The 21,236-nt window shown below is 37.5% G+C and overlaps 1 protein-coding gene across 1 annotated transcript; it reads right to left on the bottom strand.

The window, feature by feature from the left end:
- Positions 1-1,425: 1,425 nt before the first annotated feature.
- Positions 1,426-19,683, bottom strand: LOC114355744 (uncharacterized). The gene is made up of 3 exons (XM_028308747.1): positions 19,556-19,683; positions 9,971-10,100; positions 1,426-1,527 (listed from the first exon to the last, which is right to left on the bottom strand). Exons 1-3 carry the CDS (start codon positions 19,630-19,632, stop codon positions 1,426-1,428), a joined length of 309 nt encoding a protein of 102 aa, XP_028164548.1. The 5' UTR covers positions 19,633-19,683.
- Positions 19,684-21,236: the final 1,553 nt, after the last annotated feature.

Below are 21,236 nucleotides of genomic sequence, written 5' to 3' on the forward strand. Positions count from 1 at the left end.
CACGTGTATTGAAGGATTCAAAACACGGTGAATGAATGAACCTATACAACAATAATTATAATACTTGGAAATCATTTAGAGTTAATTTCCGTAGGAAAATATGTCCAAATTTTCCAGGAATCAGAAATTTTATCAGTTTTGCTTGATCGCAAGATTCTATAGAATCTAAAGGTCGAGTACCTACATATTTGGTAGCAAACAATTATTTATCTAAATTAGCCAACACATTACGGGGATGATTTTTCACGTAAAATTGAAGTGTATTAAGCTGCAGAAAATTATTAAACAGACACTAAACTTTATTTGTACCACATGAAGCAAGAACGTTATTATGATTATGATCATACTTTAGTATTAAGTATTTGAGGATTGTGCATGTGCATCACTAGTTGCCCTAGTGGCAACAGGGAAACATTTAATTTCGCCTTTCCAGATTCTATCTTTTACAGCGATTATTCTATTAACAAAAAGATCAAACAAATAACTTTTCTAGGTATGATAATACTTACATAAGTTCGAAGAAATGCCGAAGCTGAGGTGAAAATTTCTAGAATTTCAATTGTGTTCGCGTAATTTTTGGTAGCCCCAACAATTTGGATTATAACAAGATGTTACATATACAGAAATCTGTGAATAAACAAGACCTCGACCTTTCGTTATATTATTGTACAAATTAATTACCTACGCAATGAGAAATTTGACTTATCGCATTTTATTAATATTATGCTGTACTGGAATATTCCACGCATGAAAGAAAAATGTGAGAGTAATTGCTATCCAACACGTCAATTTCTTCGCAAATTGGCAGTAGCATGTACGAATAATATTTTAATAAGTTTAGGAGACTGTATTAATTATATTACAGTTATTTATTTTATAAAATAAATGTCACAGGGTTCAGATGACCGAACCTACGGACGAATACGAGTGAAATATTGTATGAAAAATACTTATCTTAGATAACGAAAAAACTAATCAATAACGCAAGTATGTGTGCTAATCTGTATTGTCATACTGCGGCATGTTGTATTAATATAGTTCAAGTTTTATTTGCCAAAAAACTTACTTCTAACTCACATTTTTCTTTCCATTATTAAAAACAGCGTCATGTTTGTTTCTCATATCCGTCACGGCGTATGATGAATTGAAGTATTTTTGGCACGAATTAAGTTTATTTTGGCTCTTTTTGTTTTGTTTCCATTTGTACTACTTTTATACCGAAAAAGAAGCTTATTTTTGGACTTAGTTGAAGTTTGTCGACCTGCACGGTTTTGACGTTTGACTTTGCAAGTCAATCTCATAGTTAAATTAAATTTTTAGCAGTGTTATCACAGTATCTAGCAATCCTTGCATTATTTACAAGGACTCGAGTAATCATCCGCTGTAGATTGCAAAACTTTATTATTAAAGTTGAAAATTAAAGGTTCAGGGGTCTGGCGGGGCGTACGACAGGCCAACATTCTTCAGTTCACAGTCTTCTTGCATCAGATCTTTGAGAAGAAGTTTCTTTAGAGCCGTACGACGGACCTGTAAAATTGTTCATAATTTAATTCAACTATTTTATTGCATTCTACAACTACTTGTCGAGGCATTGTCTACCAGACTTTGTTTCACAAAACTCTTTAACGCTCGTCACGCGGTCAATGGAATGGAGGCCGCGTACCGGAAAACGCAGCGTGGGACGTCCACCCACAAGGTGGACCGATGACATCATAAAAGTAGCAGGGTAGCGCTGGGCGCAGGCCGCTACCAATCGATCAAAGCATTGGCGGAGGCCTATGTTCAGCAGTGGACGTCCTATGGCTGAGATGATGATGATGATGATAATGTCGCGGTCAATAACGTGCGTTTCCCAATTTTCCCATACAAACTTTCATAAGTTTTTTTGCAGCGTTGCGGGACTTACGGGCGTAAACTCTTTGACTAAGAATTATCACTTCACGGGATTTATTGCAACAATATCTATTTTAACGGTAAATAATATTTACCCTCCCGACGTTTGACTTTCTTTGACTAAGTGTAGGTTATTAGCGGTTTTAATGAGCCAATGAAAGCACATTATTTAGTTTCTTATTTACTATCACTATAATTTAATTAGACATACACGTACATAATTATTAGGATACTTGTCATGTTTTCATCAAGATTTATTTTACTTATAAATGGATAATATAAAGATTACAGTAATATAAAAAGATTGTGACGAGGAATGGTCAAGCAGATGCCACTAGGTATTGATCGGTATTTATTTATCATGGCGTTACAAAGGAATCATTAGATTGAGAATATCCGTAGGTGCGGTATAATCATGAGCCGAATACTGATAGATTGGTCACAGTAAACGGGAACAGTAAGATATGTTTCAGACAAAAAAGTGAGTTTATGAATCACTAGCTTTCCGACCGCGGCTTCGCCCGCGTGTAATTTTGTCTGTCACAGAAAAACTTTATCGCGCGCGTCCCTGTTTCAAAAACCGGGATAAAAACTATCCTATGTCCTTTCCCGGGACTCAAACTATCTCTATACCAAAGATTTTATCAAAATCGGTTCAGTGGTTTAAGCATGAAAGCGAGACACAGACAGAGTTACTTTCGCATTTATAATATTAGTATAGATAGAGTGCCATGATGATATTGCGCTTCTCACCAACTGGTGTATTTTCCCCAAGATGTGTAAAAGTTTGTTTGTTTTCAATAATTTTTCTTCTTCTACTATAGGGTGGGTAAGACTGAAATTTCGATAGCAGTAAGTAAGTATCTTATAGAGCCGTTATGCCCATTGTAGGCATCAGAAATATTCATTTTTAATAAGTACTTGTTTGGTAAAGTGGTTTGGATTTAAGAGTTTTCTTAGCCCTTCATAAATATCGCGACCATTTACGACGACAATCATCTTGTATTTTAAGAATAACTTTACTAACCATTCCTTTTTACTGTACACCTCATTCCTTCACCTTCATTAATACCAGCTAGACAGCTTTCTATAGGCCGGTCTAACGAGACTGTGATAAGGTGCATAGGTATAATAGCTATCCACAAGCTATCCGATAGAAAGCCCTAGAATCCCCTGTCAGGAGGATGAAGCAACTTGAGCTTAGTAAGTCTAGACTCATTTGTTTTAATTAAGGATCTGACATGACTTAACTAGCGCCACCGTAAGTATTATTCTAAAATAGGTCAAATAAAACTCATCATCGTCAATTGCTCATTATCTCAATAATTTGACTTGAAATGAAGTGAAATAGTTTATCAGTACATAAACCCTTTACACGTCCCAAATATAGCTTACCCTACCACCACTTCCAGACAACATAATATGGTCTGTGATATGGTAGGCTGATGCTGAGAAGAAGTACTTGTACGGAAATGGGAGTACCATTGTCTCCGTAGTTCAGTGGGTCAGAGTAGTTCCAACAAACGATAGGTCCTGGGTTCAAGAAGGTACATTTTTACAAGTGAAAAGACATCACTATTGTTTAGTTAGATTTTTATTAGGTTTGTCTTAGAGCTTTTAAGTATGTAACAAGAAGTTACTTTCAAAACTACAGGACCATTCTGAAAAGTTTTCACTAAGAGCAAGGTCAAGTTTAGGTGTCAGACTCATGCCCGTTTTCACCATCAATCCCTAATTTTAAGTGACCCCTATGAAAACAAAATTCTTGTTATGTGTTACCATAGCACTTAAAAGTTTGGTCTCGAAGCGCTGGTAGGGTAAAAAGATAATGAGACATGTAGAGGCTCCTTAAGAGCAAAATGACGATTTGTAAGAACTATTTATTAGTCTAAACAAATAAAGAAATTTTGACTTTGACTTTGAAAAAATTAGGGTTTGATGGTGAAAACGGGCATCAGACTAATAAATGATTCCTGAAAGATGTAGCTATTAAAAAGACATTGTAGCTAAGTCCGTTCTACCATCCCGGCTCTTATTGTTCCATTAACGTACTTTATACTGCCCTTTAACAGTAAGAAGATACGTTCATGAAAACGGAGCCCGCCAACAAAGTATATTTGTTCCAACTTGGCACTTACTTTATAGGATTTTAATGGAAATCCCAATAATGAATAAACTGAATAAGACAATAAACGAGGCGAACTATGACAATTAACAATGGAATATGATCACAATAGAAATTGTATTATCAAAGGCATGAAACAGGGAGCATTAACCAGTTGTACGAAGAGGTATTCGTAATAACTATTTCAGAAAGATGGGGATAGGATAACGACACGTTTAGCTGCTACCAAAGGGTTATTATGGGGCTCGGCTTTTGAGTTGAATTCTCTTATTTTTTTTTTAAACATAACAAGTTTCTTTAGTCTTTTTTTATTAGTTTCCGATATTTTTAAATTATAGCTATTCTGATGTTTGGGTCGGAGACGAATCTACAAAATCGGGGCAAGGACATAGGATAGTTTTTATCCCGGTTTTTGAAATAAGGACGCGCGCTATAAAGTTTTTCTGTGACAGAGAAAAGCTAGTTACCTACACATAAACACTGAGGTCGTAAATCGACAGAGACAATAATTTTACGGTTAGCTGGAAGCCTTGTATTCACTAAAAGCCATAGCCCACACGTACACTTGAATGTTGTCTGTCAGACATACTGAACCCGGTGTCAAAACGACATTAAAATGTATGAGTTTTTTTTTCAAATACAAATTCCTTAATATTGGTCTGAGTACCACATGATAACAGCCCATTTGGAACGAGTCGCAGAAAATGAAAATCAATTTAAAATTCATTCGTCAACTCGCCCCATGTTAGTTAGTTCGTTCGTTTCAGCCGTAAGACGTCCACTGCTGGACAAAGGCCTCCCCCAAGGATTTCCACAAAGACCGGTCCTGCGCCGCTTGCATCCAGGTACCTCCCGCAACCTTCACCAGATCGTCGGTCCACCTAGTGGGAGGCCTGCCCACGCTACGTCTTCCAGCTCGTGGTCGCCACTCAAGAACTTTCCTGCCCCAGCGGCCATCAGCTCTTCGAGCTATGTGCCCCGCCCACTGCCACTTGATTTTAGCGATTCTGCGGGCTATGTCAGTCACATATGCCCATGTTAGTATATTTTCAACCGACTTCAAAAAAAGGAGGAGGTTTGTTACGCGATAGCTAATTATGAACCGATTTGAACAAATCTTTTTTCAGCGTATAGGTAATATCACAAGGGTGGTCCCATTTAAATTTAATAATAAAAAAAACAACCCCCAAGGGTGGAAAATTGGGGATGAACTTTTTTATACGCAATATCTCCGCCGATTATAAACCAATTAGAACGATTACTATTTTGTTGAATAGGTATTATCAAAAGGGTGGTTTCATGCGAATTTGAAGAAAATATTTCACCCCCAAGGGTGGAAAATTGGGGATGAACTTTTTTATACGCAATATCTCCGCCGATTATGAACCAATTTGAACGATTATTTTTTTGTTGAATAGGTATTATCAAAAGGGTGGTTTCATGCNCACGATTATTCTGGTAAATAAATTTCCGGGAATAACGATTCAATATCCATAGTGTTTTTGGTAAATCAGCCAGTTTCAAAGATAAAATTCTGAAAAAAAATCACAAGGTGTATAGGGACCCCCAGATTACGAAAATCGCTTAATCGGAAAACTGCTGCTATGGCTATTGCGGCTTTATTCCAGGCACCCATCGAGTTAATCTATTTTCAACCGACTTCAAAAAAAGGAGGAGGTTTTCAATTCGACCCGTATGTTTTTTTTTTTTTTTTTTCAACCGACTTCAAAAAAAGGAGGAGGTTGTTACGCGATAGCTCCGCCAATTATGAACCGATTTGAACAAATCTTTTTTCAGCGTATAGGTAATATCTCAAGGGTGGTCCCATTTAAATTTAATAATAAAAAAAACAACCCCCAAGGGTGGAAAATTGGGGATGAACTTTTTTATACGCAATATCTCCGCCGATTATAAACCAATTAGAACGATTACTATTTTGTTGAATAGGTATTATCAAAAGGGTGGTTTCATGCGAATTTGAAGAAAATATTTCACCCCCAAGGGTGGAAAATTGGGGATGAACTTTTTTATAATATACATTAAGAATATGGTCTCAATGTACTGCCTACCTTCAGTGGTAACATCAAGGTAATAATTAGTCAACTAAAAAGCAAGAAATGCAGGCAAACTTTACATGTTTCATAATCTTGGCACCGACTCCAGAAGTATCAATCATGGTATACCTACATAAATATTAATAATTCGTCCTAATAAATAAGTAGGTAATTAGTAATTATTATTCTGCTTTTTAGTGTAGGTTTTTTGGAGTCGGTTTTATTTTTTATTTATTAAATAGACACTTGTCTTAGCAACTGTTCCAGTCGTTGATGAGTTGATTAATTTAGATTTACAGCAACTCGTACCTACTGCATGTGGTCTGAGCTGGTGAATACTCCCTCAACTTCACGAGGCAAAAGGAAAATTCAGAGGACTTTGAATCTAATAAACAACGAAATGAGACGAAAGAAAAGCGTGAAGTGTGGCGTAACATAATAATATCAGTCTTTGACATCTACCTTTCAGGGCATACAAGCATAAGGAAACTTCGGGAAAAATCCGAGGCCAATCTGGGTCCCAAGACGCAGCTTCACTTTGTTCCAACTACAAGTGCCAAATTATATTAACCAATTTACGGTTTTCCTCTTGCTTATGATGTGCCGACACTGGCACTTGTTGCCAATCTAATCTGACTAATTGGCAAAATCACACAGGTGCCGACCGAATATCGAGTGAAAGGCAAATATAGGAATTGATGGTATTTCAACCTGTATACCTAACTGAAGCAAATACCCCGAGCTAATTCAGGCAACTGAAGCAAACACATTTTGTAAGTATTAAAACTCAACATGTACCTACTAGGTAAACTCTTTGTAATGAGATTTGTGCTTATTCATGTGTCTGAGGAGTTCTTCGAAGCGCACCTATGTTATGTTGCCCGTTGGTAGGTACTTTTAATTCATCTTAGTAAACATGAAGTTTAAATCTTTATTAGTAAACATAGGTGCGCTTTGAGGAATACTTTAAGTGCGCTTCGAGGAATACCTCAAGCACCTAGTACTCGTAACATAATTAAGTGAAGATAGAAGTTTCTAGCAATAAAGTTCCCAACAAGGTAGGAATGCTCTAGCAGAAAATAAATTGCATAGAGCTATTTAAGGCACAATCTTTAAAGTAATGCTTTTCTTACAAACTATGAGTAGATGGAACATTTTAAATACGAAAAAGTTCACCGTGTACCAGTAGTTCCTGAGAAGTTCTAAACTATCTTGTGCCCACAACTGCAGGGAAGTCACAAAGTTTTTGAGACAGGACTAACTAGAAAATTCCAATCAAACTGAAAATTTATCTGTAAAGCAAAGCACCTTAAGGAAAGTCAAAACAAAGATAAATCAAATGGAGCTATCCAATCCAAGCCCAAGACAAGCACAAAGTCAACAAAAAGTTTTGAAACTGCCATCTAAGTCTAAGGTTCCTTTTACGGACATTAATAAATTACAATTTGTTTTTTTTTTTTGGTTTATACAAATTTCAAACCTGTTAAAGAAGTTTTATTTATGGTTCTTCCGCAGCACCAGATTACATTACATCACATTTTTGTATCGTTAGGATTGGAGTCGTAAATCCTCGTGCTCACGCTGGCATTTGCCGGACATTCGTTTATGAAATGATGAAAATGATCATCACATCGGTCTTATTTCCACAGCTGAGTGAGATGGGTAAATTGTTCGAAACTGAAACAATCTGTGATTAAGTTCCTGTAATAATTTAAGCTTTAAAAGCATGTAGCTAAGGTAAATTTTTAAATGTTGTGTAAATACAGCGTTACACGTGCGAAACGACATCTCTATGCAATTAACACTAATGTTCTGTCGAACTTCTCGGAGGGTCACATACTTCAAAAGCAGAATTTACGCTGTGGGAAAGTTGAGTTACACGAGCATCAAAGTCTTTTATTTCATTTTAGTTTAAATATTTACTGAATTGCGAATGAGTGCCAACTCCGTAAAACTAATTTGGATGTGCAACAGCTGTCTCTTTCCTTTCATCAGGGAAATCGAATGAGTGAAAGAGGCGGATAGTTGCAATATTACCAGGCCTTCAAGCGTAGTCGACCAGTTGGATGTGTACACTGCAAAATCAAACTTTAACTGGAATGTGTCGAGTGTAGTAATGTTGGAGTTAACATTTCAAACACGAATGTACGACGACGGAACATCAAGGTAAACAATGTGGCACCTTATGCGGAATATATTAGGGGAGATGTTTGGGCAAAATGTATAATCTAATGTGTTGTAGACTGTACGTACCTACAACACGGATGAATTAATCTACGACTGCACCTTGCATTGGCGACTCGTGTGCCCCGTGCCCAGGGTACAAAGGCTTGTTTGACTGAGTAAGCTTGTCCGGCACAAAACTCAAGTAAATAAACAACTTTAGTTTGCTTTTATTTACTGTCGGAAAAGATCATATTATTATTTTAGGAGGAGGTCCTGTAATCTATAAATTTAACTACGTCAGATTATAATCTGACGGAATTCACAATTTTACGGTGACATATAGGTATTAAACAGGTTGATTTTGTTATCAGTGTCCAATTTTTTTAAAAGCAATAAATAAGTGCTTTTCTTAATCTTACATCTCGCTGAAAGTCGTGAAAAATGTTTTATACAGATAACGCTTTTCTTTCAAGCGTACCTAAGTTCTAACAATATTACAGTTTTTATACATCGGCCAAAAAGTTGAAGAAGGTAGGTAATTACTTCATCTTCTATTGCCCGATCGACAATTTTAACCACATCATTTACTCATGTGATTTTAACACAATTTAATGTAAAATCAAATAGGTTCAACAAACTAGTTTTAAAGTAGACTACGATAGAGCCTTCACACGTGGGTTTTCTCACGGCTCGGCAGTAACAGACTCCGTAAACAATTTTACTGTACCTAATCAGGAAAGAGCCTGCGGCGCGAAACACACGTAGCAACTTCGAAATCCCAGTTTTGGCAACATTTCACCCTTCAAGAAGCAATTTATAGCTCATTTTAAACCTTATGCTATCATAATAAAGTCCAAATATGCCAGCAAAAAAATAAGTAAAAGGGTTTACAACAGTTAAAAGCTGTCAGCGCATTCGTAATGGAGTTTCGTCTATAGCTGTGTTGAGAATTTCCAAACTTCTTAACTACTACGTGCGACTAAAGGTTCTTACTACCCCAACAAGTTACTAGTTAGGGCTAGTTGAGAAGCTACGACTGAACACAATGCTGATTTCCGTAGAGATTTAAAGTGCCTACAAGTTTCTATTTTACCTTTGCAGAAACTTGAAAAGGGTTTGGTTTGCTTCTGCTAGATACGATACGCGCTTAATATTACTAAAGGCCATTTTCATCGGTTCCTGATACTCGTATTTATCTGACGTAACAAAATATCTAACAAATAAAAGGATTGTGGAAGGAGAAGTGACTTAATATTATATCAGATCTATGAAATGAAAAGTTGTGCTTAGTAGTTTAACTGACAGATGAGAAAAAGAGAAGCTTTCAATATACGTTGGGACTTTATTAACACACGCCAAAACAAAAAGCTCTGGGTCTGTATGTGCAGCAGACTTGATGAAAAGTGATAATCAGGCCGAAAGGTAAGGTAGAGCTTATTAAGTTTCACTGGAGGTCAAACTGTAGATCCAGGATCTACCTTTACAGGAAACGCAATGAACCAATGATTCTTGGACGGTTAGTGGTGAAAACCTCGTTATTTTCACATACTTGTGCTATCAGGGTCTATCATGAACATGTAAAGCCGGTATCTTTCACTTTATCATCTGGGTGAAATCAGCTGGGTGTCCATAGGCGACACTTTAGAGTTCTATGATTACCATTGGATATAATTAGTGGGTTATCAGGGACTATCAAGAACCGGTAAAAGGCCATAAAACTAGGAGTACTTACAGCCAGGGTCTGCCACTTGGCTTGACGCAGCTCTTCGCGTATGAACATCATCTCGGGACGCAGGTCGCGGTGGGCAAAGGGGTCCATATCGATCTTGAGCTTGGGGTCGATGCCCGCCAGCTGCTGGTCACTGTGGAAATATTTGCATGTAAAGAAAGGAAGATAATTAACTTTTTTAAAAAAATATAACCGACTTCAAATGCGTGAACACAAAAAAAGACTAAAAATTAAAAATATTGCGTATAAAAAAGTTTATGTTTTATGTTTTTTTGAGGAGGAGCCTGACTCTCGTTACACAGGTTAACCTTATACGATAGCGGCACATATCTTGTAATTGTAAAGTGTTTATTCAATAAAAGTATTTTCATTTTTCATTTTCATAGCCGTATAAGACGCTACGTAAATTGTTTAGGTGCTCTTCTTCTACTATGGATAGATGTCTTTTATTTATTTATTTTAGATAGCTAATGTATGCCATGGAATTATTCATTTACGATATCATCTTTGTTTTATATTACTTTTAAAGATTTTTAAAATCCTAGCATATTTTTTAGATAATTTATGCCATGACATTATTTCGATAATGATATCAACAAGGTACCTTTGTCAATCTTCGTTTTATATTGCTATGAAAATTATTTTTCAAAAGCCTTGCAAATTGTTATAAAATTTTAAATCCGCCTTGATTCCTTCTCTTTAATGTTCCCTAACTGAATATTTAATCATTATCGCTGATTCGCTTTCATAAAGCAATTTTCCCCATACATCAAATGGATGGAAAATAAAATATTTAAACTCATGGATCTTGTTTACGAACGTGTTGTTACAGTTACAATTTTAAAAATACAGTACAACTGAATAAAATCTTCAAAACAGTCCACACAACCCCGAAAAGCTTTTTAATTATTAAAAATAAAATTGTTCTCTTATCACGATACAATGTTTTTTGACAGTGTGGAAGATGTTAATTAATATCAATTCGGGAATACAGAAATGAAACCTTTTTCACCATTTCGTCATTCAATTCAAAAACCCACGAATATGAAGTTCTGATAAATATAAAACGAAAACAATTAGTTTTAATTCTGGAAAGACCATGTTTTACTCTTTATTTTTTCAATATTACTGAATGTAAAAGGACGGTAGTTAGTACTCAATTTATAAACATTTTTGCTTTAACGAGAAACAAAAAGCGGCCTGGAAAATTAAACCTTCAACACTTAGATAAGAGCTTTAAGCACAAAAGCAATCAAGGGAATCTTTTAAGGCCCTATTGTTTAAAATCGGAAAAACCTTTTTACAGTCCATTAAATAAAAGCATTTTAATGTTACTTAATTAGTATAAGGTCTGTATAAGCAAAAAATAAAAAAGGCCGACACAGTGAAATGCGTGCCAGGAGGATCGCGCCGTATATTGACGTTTTGCCTTAAGCATTCCGGCCCAAAACATCCGGTAATAAAAAAGATCCGATGTTTATTGTACGTATTTGCTCCTTTAGGCTTCTGTTTACACAGGCTTGAATTATATTACAAACCTAATTCACTAGATACCGCCTTTTTACGTAAGACTTAGGTTCGTATTCTGAGACGACACTCAGAACTAGAGCTTAAGGCATTAAGTTTATACGTATAAGGAATAAAAGGCTAACTCCCTTACTGAAAGTAAAACACTTGTTGAACGCTGTTTTAAAATGATATGCCGTTACTAAAATTCAAAATAAATCACTGTTCAGCGAGCCTGTAATTTTAATTACTAAGGGGGCAAATAAATAACTAGATTAAAACCTACGAATGGAATGCGAAAGGTCTAATTTATAATTGATTGGATTTCCATAACTCTTTAGACATAATTGCACCTATAATTGCAGGCTTCAGTTTATTCTCGGTGTTTATTCAAATTCGATCACATTCGATCGTTTTCAGAATCAAGGTTTTTAAGTTCCGTAATTAAAAAACAAATCTCAACACTCAATTCAATTTCCTTTGTCATGTTGCATTTCAATTTTAGACCAATCACATCAACCCAATTGAATTCTGTGGCTTGGTTCGCAATAAGGGCTTATCCAGTGGCGGCGTAGCATAGGTTGTCACCCGGGGCGGCACGTACAGTCCTCTCAACTTAAGCTGAGAATTGCATTTGTGTGAGTGCACACCGATAGTGTAGAGTGTCAATCGGCTTGAAGCGCGGCGCGCGTCCCGCGCATGGTTTAAACCGGTTTATTTATAGCAAGCGGCCTGAAGCGCGGCGCGTCCGCCACGCACCGCTTCATACTTCACTTCACCCCCGGTACTGGTAGCAGATACGTGTAATTTTATGTAATTGTGTTCCAAATATTAGTGAAATGGCTCCTACTGTAAGTGAATTTCCTGTACGAAATCCATTAAGCAGCCAAGTGAAAGAAATTGTATGCAAATTGAATACGTATTTTAAAGGTGTGAACGAAAAGTTTTTAGTCTGTTTTTATTTTGTAATTTTATAAAGTTTGTCTTTTTGTTGTATTTTGTAAGGCTGGCTGGACGCCCTCTCTATAAACGGTGCTCGCAGAATATCAGCGTCGAGGTACTTCGTGCCTTGGCATATGCTGAGCGAGGACCTGTTTTTATTTATTTATTTATTTAAAAGGATGTGTCAAGTGTCGTTACATTGCATCGGCCCAATTGGTAGCAAGTTTTTAATGACTTCCTTTTAATAAAACATTAATTTTATTTGTATGTGTTTTACTAACGGTACTTTTGGCGATCACTCACACAAATGCAATTCTCAGCTTAAGTTGATAGGACTGTACGGCGTACGCCGCTACTGGGCTCATCTGCGTTTGACATTAATCTTATCTGATCTGATGAACAGTGAGTTCTACGATGAAACGCATTTCCTCGAAATCACATCACAGCAGCCCCCTGGAAAAATGTTGTTGACGTCTGAGCGTTATAATTTCGATAAGTCAAAAATACACAAAATGCTTGGGTTACCCATGAAAAATTTAAGCAAGTACTTTTAAATTACTTCTGTCAAGTGCAACAATCCTTATTTATTTCAATTTACTGCGAAATTTAATATTTCAAAGAACCCTTACCGAGCAAAAGTAACCCTTGCTTACTTTGATTACGGGATCAAAAAAGCCTTTTAGTGCACGATCACAAAAAAATATTCAACAATTTTGCCTGTTCTTAGTAATTGTTAAAATTCACTCACGAGGCGGGATACATAATTTAATAAACATTTGTATGTTTTCTGCTAACATTAATTATTAAAATCAATTATTAGGTACTTACTAAGTACCTATTAGGTTATTCCACAAAACGAAAGAATATCAAAAACATAAAGTAGCCACTTTGATTAAAAGATACTTTCCTATTCAGTGCATGCAATATAAAGTTCAATAAATTAACAATAGTCTGATTTTAATTATTTTTTAATTTTTTTTTAACTAAATTTATTGCTAAAATATCCCTTTAATATGCAAGATACGCAGTACTCTTGATTCAGCAGTCTTTGATAGATTTTTAACATTGAAAAATATGTACTCTTGTAAATTCTAGTGAACTTTACTAAGTTTTAAAATGTATTGCACTTGAAGCTTGTTGTTCTTTGCCGAGAACTTAAATCAAGAATCGCAAGACGTTCGGATTTTTTTTAATATGTAGGTATCTAAAATGAAATACGAATCCTCTTATTTAAATTTTTAGTTTACTGAATTATTTAAAACTAGCTTTCCGCCCGCGGCTTCGCCCGCGTGGAATTTTGTCTGTCACAGAAAAACTTTATCGCGCGCGTCCCTGTTTCAAAAACCGGGATAAAAACTATCCTATGTTCTTTCCCGGGACTCAAACTATCTCTATGCCAAATTTCATCAAAATCGGTTGCGAGGTTTAAGCGGGAAAGCGTAACAGACAGACAGACAGACAGACAGACAGACAGACAGACAGACAGAGTTACTTTCGCATTTATAATATTAGTTGGTGTTTAATACCTCCATGCTCAGCATACTGGCTGATTCGATATTTTTTATAAAATAAAAGAAAAAAAGGAAAAAAAGCTGTCAATTGTTTTTACTTCTTCGCAGCTCGGCTTTTTGTCTGTAACACAATACAATTTTTCTGCGTCGTATCAAATCAGATATTATCATCGTCGTTTTCTTAGACCTACTGGTCAAACGTACTCCATATTTTTTGTGGTCATTTCGAGCACGAATAGCTCTTTGGATTCTACAGTCAATAAAAAACGCTCATCGAAAACTCTAAAATTTCCAGGTAGCACTTTTTAGCACGCCATTGTTAATTTCGTAAGTCGAAAATNCCAGATATTGTACCCGAATTGAAACCGGCGGCTTCTCATACCTTAACTGCGTCAAAGGAAACTAATGTTGATGCGATTAGCGAGCTTGTGGAAAGATCTTCATCTTTTTTACATTCTCAGCGAGTTCTAGCATGGTGCCTTCGGTTCATCGGCAACTTGAAAAAGAAAAGGGACGACCGTGAACATAACACGGATTTGACTACCACGGAACTTGAGAACTCACTGGTTGTTCTTATTCATAATGAANTAAAAGACGAGCTAATAAACTTACTCGATTGTGGAAAATTCGAGCTACGTAAATGGAGCAGTAATTCTCTTGATTTTCTTTCACATCTTCCAGCTGATCATCGTCAAACACCTAAAGCGTTTTGTGATAAAGAAAATCAATGTACACTCAAAATTCTGGGCATTCAGTGGGACCCACTCAATGACAAGTTTACTTACACTCATTTAGAAATGAACCCGGCTTGTACCAAGCGGATTGTTCTCTCGAGTGTGGCAAGAATTTATGATCCACTCGGATGGCTAACGCCAGTGGTATTATTGGCCAAGATGTTTATACAAGAACTGTGGCGTCTACAACTGGACTGGGACGAACCAGTTTCTACTGAAATGTTACAGAAATGGCAAGATTTCGTACGAAAACTGACAAATTTATCTAGTATCNTACCGCGGACTGTGCAGGCTCATAATCAGTGACTGCGGTAGAAATTTCATAGGAGCGAAACGGTATCTTAACGAAACTCAAAGGTTTTTTTCCCGCTTTGAGGTGTATTATGTATATAGTTCTAGGGAAGTTTAATTTTTGTTTCTTAACTAATTAATTCGTACATTTTGTTTTAATGCAGGTGCTTATCCTTGCGACTTTTAAGTTGTTGCTAGAGTGCAATATAATTTAATTTTCACTGTCCCTGTAAGAATGCGTGCAGTGTTTTATTATTTCTTCTTTTCCTCTTGAAGAGGTTTAATTTACTTTTTTTTGAAATCCCTAAGTGATTTCAAGTGGGGGGGTATGTTTAATACCTCCATGCTCAGCATACTGGCTGATTCGATATTTTTTATAAAATAAAAGAAAAAAAGGAAAAAAAGCTGTCAATTGTTTTTACTTCTTCGCAGCTCGGCTTTTTGTCTGTAACACAATACAATTTTTCTGCGTCGTATCAAATCAAATATTATCATCGTCGTTTTCTTAGACCTACTGGTCAAACGTACTCCAGTTGGGAAGTTGGGATGGGATTAGTTGGGATGGGATGTATTGCCGAAAAATGTAATTCCATTTTAATTTAAATGTCTTAAAGGTTTTCATCTAAGTACCTACCAACTTATTTTTAAAGAAAATCTACTTAATTTTATTTTGTTTCTTGACAAAGGATGATTCTCGGCTCACGCAATGACAAATCTTTAATTTTAGGACGTCGGAAATTCGGAACGCATTTTACGCACCGTCTCCCAGACCCTAATAGGATCATCATCATCATCATCTCAGCCATAGGACGTCCGCTGAACATAGCGCCTCCCCCAATGCTTTCCATGTTGCCCGGTTGGTAGCGGCCTGCGTCCAGCGCCTTCCTGCTAACTTTATGATGTCGTTGGTCCACCTTGTGGGTGGACGTCTCACACGCGTTTACCGGTACGCGGCGGCCTCCACTCCACTATTAGGTACTATGGACTATGATATTGGGCTACTACTAAACATATCCACCTACCTAGGCTAGGATCTACCTAATCTACGAGAGACACAAGTACCTAAGCTGTATCTTACAAATATTTTCGCGTCATTGAACCTTAACGTCATTCCCTTGTTAAAGGTTCGCATTCTGAGATCCACTCTCAGGATTAGTAAGGTAGGATACAGAGCAGAGTGAGCAGGTTTAGGCATTAGACAGTCGAATGATTTACATTCGACTGTCTAATGAGAAACAGGATTTCGTGTTCCCGAGAACAATTACTTAAGCCCTCGATATCGGTTACAGCCACTAAAAGTGTTCCTTCCTAGGCACATATTTACAGACGTCTATATCAATAAAAGCGACAGGTCACTGACTCACTCATCACGAAATCTCAGAAACTACAATTGCTAGGAGTCTGAAATTTTGCATGAGGGTTCCTTTTAGAACGTAGGTGCTCAATAAGACGGGATTTTGCAAAATTCAACTCCTAAGAGGGTAAAACGGGATCCACGCGTAGGTACGATGTCGGAGTATAAACGGACAGGCGGGCTCGCGAAGTAAGTTTAGTAACAGAGTATTATATTATCTGTGGTAACAGGTAGGGATATTAAATGTGCACAAACTGTTAAAAGCTCGCAGGAACAGTTCTAGGTACTAACATCTAATAAAGTGGCTTAAGTTTAATATGCATTGAAGCTTAATAAAATTTATAAGCTTAGTTACGAAAATTATTTGAGAATAGATACGTAGAAACTATTGGGTATGGGCAAGTAAGTACCAACCTCAACTTTAATGTCGCTAAAATAATAATCAAAGTTTCCAAAGATAACGCCATAATAGTACCAACCAGGTCGTATGGGACAGTAGGTTTAAGTAGTTAAATCAAGAACATTAAACGATTGGGGCGCAGCTCAGATCATAGATGAGACTACAACCAAGTGTTATGAGGCCTTAGAACTTCTTGTCCTCCAGTTGGTGTCGGAGAGGCGTTGTGGTATGACTGAAAATGAGTGCACCCACAGAAAAAAGATCTATGTTCTATGAGTGATGAGTGAAACCGGCTCATCAACACACGCACTTACCGGCACCGGCACCGGGTGAAAACTTGCTTGTCAACACACGCCCTGAGTGTGGGTCCTGCTGACTGACCCATAACTCTCTTAGCCCCCTGCCGCCGCCAGAATTCCACAACCATGACTTTGCGTTTAAGGGACCAACACACAGGTAGGTACTTAATGACCCCTCAGGGCTCACCTTATTTGACCAAACTATTCCTTGGAAGAGTGAGGCTTAGTACTTAGGTGTCACCCTCGACCAGAGATTATCGTTCGCTCCGCACCTCAGACGCATCTTGAGCATCGTTCGCTCCGCACCTCAGACGCATCTTGAGCCGTGCGAACCACCGACTCTACCACCTAGATGGAAGGAAAAGTAAATTGTCACTTAGAAATAAGTTGACAATTTACAAAACCTGCATCCGTCCAGTGTTGACTTACGCCAGTCCGGTGTTTGCTCACACTTCCTGCACAGTCCTTAAGAAATTCCAGACCCTTCAAAACAAATTCTTACGCCGAGCAGCGGATGCCCCGTGGTTCGTGCGTAACACGAATCTCCATAGAGATTTCGAGATCCCATCGATTGATCACTTTATGAAAGAAGCCTCTCGCCGCTACTTTGATAAAGCGATCAACCACAAGAACCCTCTTATCGTTAGCGCCTCCACGTATACACCCCAGAAAGATGTCGCTGCCCAATACCGACGACCTGGGCATTTCCTAGACGACCCGGACGATCCTATTACCGAATTTCTGAACACAGACATCACTGCCTTAAGCACGCCAACTACTCCACAACACAGTAGCTCGTTACACCGTACTCGCCGGCGAGAACGAGGCCCTATGCCTTCCATTTCATTTTCCAGGTTCTCCCCTATTCGTCCTCCGGACACGGCCTGAGCGAGGTCCGAGCCTACCGTGGCGCCCTCAGGCCACGTCTGTAGTCCCCTCGATCGGGCCCACTAGAGTGAGCCCGCCGTAGGCTGGACTTTGGTCCAACACCGCGGTGGGCAACCCTCTAGTTGGGTTTGCCACTGATCAGGCGCCTTATGCGCTCGATACGGCCCGATCGCGAACGTCGGTCTGCGACGATCGCCAAACGGCTAGAGTACCTTCTGTACAACACACTGGCGTCGTTCGAGTGTCGGCCAGCGCCATGCTGGGTCCGGGATCGGGATTGTTATACATATATAAAATGTAGGTACCTATAGAAACGAAAACCGCACACCGCGCCTATGCGTAGGTGGCGACGTGTGGCCACTTACAGTCTAATTTTTTAGAAATCAGCAGAAATGTCATCAAATATGGCCAACTGACATAAAAATATTTTTAGTCTGTGAACTAGTGATGCGACAAAACCTCTCGTTAATCGCGAAGTGAAATGTTGTAGTACTTGCGTATCATCGCCGGGTGATCGTCAAAATACTAAAAATATGCAACAAAGTCGCAACATTGAATGTGAACTGATTATCAAATTTTCGAGAACAGGAAACAAACTGTATGCACAGATGTAATCAAAAAGCACACTGGACAGTAAAACAATCAATGATATCCGTAAAGTTATTAAACTTCTGTTGCTTGCTGTTGCTTGCTGCGTGATTGGTGGATTTTGACATATCTGTCAATGTCATGTCAAAAATAACCAATCATGCAGCATTTGGACCTCGCGTCTACGTATTGCCATCTGGCGGATTTTTCAATCGCGAAAACCCTCATTGAAAGAAGTTTTTTATTTTCTTAAAAATAAACAATGGAACAATACGTAAGCATAATTGCATAAAAAAGTAAAATAATTTCGTTTAAATAAAACCGACTAAAAATTAAACTGACTCCGAAAAAGTAAACACTAAAAGTAGAAAAATAAATTTACGTTATCTCCAATATTGTCGAAGTTATCGCTGGAAAACTAAGCAAAGTATCGTATATTTTTTATTTAAAATTAATCAGTAATCGGAATAAGTGAATGCTTAAAATAATATCGATTAAATTTACAGATTATTGTCTATGACTCACAGGTTACGGCACTGATGTGTCAGAGACAAGTCATAGACAAAATGGAGATAACACATGATTTTAAACGTCAAGTCAATTTGACAATGTCACAAATTTTCATCGTCCACGTATTTTGCTAAAATAATTTGTTTCAAAGATTGATTTCAAACTTGTATAAACGTGAAAATAAAGTTGGTTTCATGGGCTTGTTATATAGTGTGTATGATATTATGAACACGTAAGTGATTATGGTGTAATTGTGTATGAAAGTGTTTGTTTACATCTCTGCTGGATTCTAAAAAATCAAGGTATAAACTGGTGTCTGCGGCTTAGCGCACACTGCGCACAACGTCCATGTTTTGCGTATGGTATTTAAGTACCTAGGTATGTTTGGGTATTTAACTATAGCTACAGAAACATAGTTTCAAATCTTGAAGGCTTACCTACTTTACTTACTTTTTCTGTGGTCTGTTGATGCTATTGGATTCTAATGAATCGTCTGGAAATGTGATGTCAGTAGAACAAAATAACAGAATAATACCAAGAAAATAAGTATAAAAGAAACGCTTACAATCTCGCCCCAACATCAGCCTCCAGCACACCTGCTTCTTCCAAGGTTTCGGGAGCAGCCTCTTCATCTTCAGCCATTTTAGTGACTCTTTCCTGCACACTCAATTCAATAAAGACTTAATTAATAAATTTGTTTTGAAAACAATTTTTTTTCATTCGCAGAAATTCGATTGATTGACAATATTTTTTTGACATTTTTAATTTTAAATGTTTTTGTTTTTTTTTTTAACGGAATTCTAGCAACAAACAAACAAATAACTTTTATGAAGTTTAAACTTAAGTTTTCTGGATTTCTCTAAATTATTATTAAACATTTTACAAAAAGAAGAATTACGTTATTTTTGAGTTAAATTATTTTTTATTGCGTTGTAACGACTAAATATATTTAACTAGCGTAAAACGGACTGCGTTGCAAAAAAAAACTGTCACCGTCAGCGTCAGCTGCACAAACGTCAAGATTGTCAATCCAAAAATTAAATTGCAAAACAGTTGTGGGAAAAGCGCGGGAAACGTCGGTTTCGGTGGTCGTCATTTTTTTTGAGAAATTATTTTTTCNACTATGCAGATGAATGCAAATTCCACAAAAGTAGGTAATGCAGGAGTTATATTGCGCGATGATGCGGCTCCCGTTGTTGTATTATGTGTGAATTGCAGGAGTTCTGTTGCGCGATGATGCGGCTCCCGTTGTATTATGAGTGCGATTTCTTGATGCGCACTATATGAATGCAGTTTCCACTGTATGTAGGTACAATTGCAGGAGTTCTGTTGCGCGATGATGCGGCTCCCGTTGTATTATGAGTGCGATTTCTTGATGCGCACTATCGGCACTATGTGAATGCAGTTTTCACGTGTATGTAGGCACAATGCAGGAGTTTTGTTGCGCGATGATGCGGCTCCTGTCCCACTTTATACACAATGGTGCAGACCAGGCAGTTCGAAGCTCGAAGGACCATGTAGGGCAGCGAAGACTATATTCGTATTAAATCGTATTTTAACATTAAATTAATTTGAAATCTAACGTGACAGAAACGAATCGCTGCAAAACCGACTCCACGTAGTCTTGTCTGCCCTACCCCTAGAGTGTAATTTAAAAGCCGGAGGCGCGGAGGGAGGGCAGCCCTCGCCCGCTGTAACTAGGCTCAGGCGCCCGGGTGAGCTGGAGCGGCTGAGGCTGGTCGCCGAAGCTGCGGAAGCAAGCGTGGGTGCCTGAGCCTCGTTACGCAAGGGCGGAAGGGCTGCACATCCCGCAGCGCCGGAGACGAGGAGATACCAATGCATGCTGCATGCTTGCTTTCATGCTGCATGCTCTGCATGCTTATCTACTCTATTAAATTATAATATATGATTTTTTTAAAGATACGAGTATGTCTGTTATAAAGTAAATTATTCTGAACAAAAACATTACGAGTTGAAGTATGTTCTTAGTAACAACATTATTAATTAAAACAATATGATCAATGAATGTTATGAAGAAAAAAGATCTGAAAATAAAAATTATGTGTTTTAAATGGTTCTTGGTAGTAACAGTATTGATATAAAAATTATGATTACTAATTGTTATGAGCTCCGATGGTAGTAATAAAAATGTATGAATAAAAAAAGTATGAAAAATAAAATTATGAAGAGAGATTATTATGAACACAAATCGGTAGTAAGACAAAGAATAGGATTTAGAATTTTAT

This window comes from Ostrinia furnacalis, unplaced genomic scaffold (assembly GCF_004193835.3).
Source record: "Ostrinia furnacalis isolate ACB-3 unplaced genomic scaffold, ASM419383v2 OfSCF2491, whole genome shotgun sequence".
NCBI classification, from domain to species: Eukaryota; Metazoa; Arthropoda; class Insecta; order Lepidoptera; family Crambidae; genus Ostrinia; species Ostrinia furnacalis.

Coding starts and splice junctions, on each gene's coding strand:
- LOC114355744 (XM_028308747.1), bottom strand. CDS start 19,632: ATGGCTGAAGATGAAGAGGCTGCTCCCGAAACCTTGGAAGAAGCAGGT. Junction 10,101..19,555: donor GCTGATGTTGGGGCGAGATT/GTAAGCGTTTCT, acceptor ATATTTCCACAG/TGACCAGCAGCTGGCGGGCA. Junction 1,528..9,970: donor CCAAGTGGCAGACCCTGGCT/GTAAGTACTCCT, acceptor ACAATTTTACAG/GTCCGTCGTACGGCTCTAAA.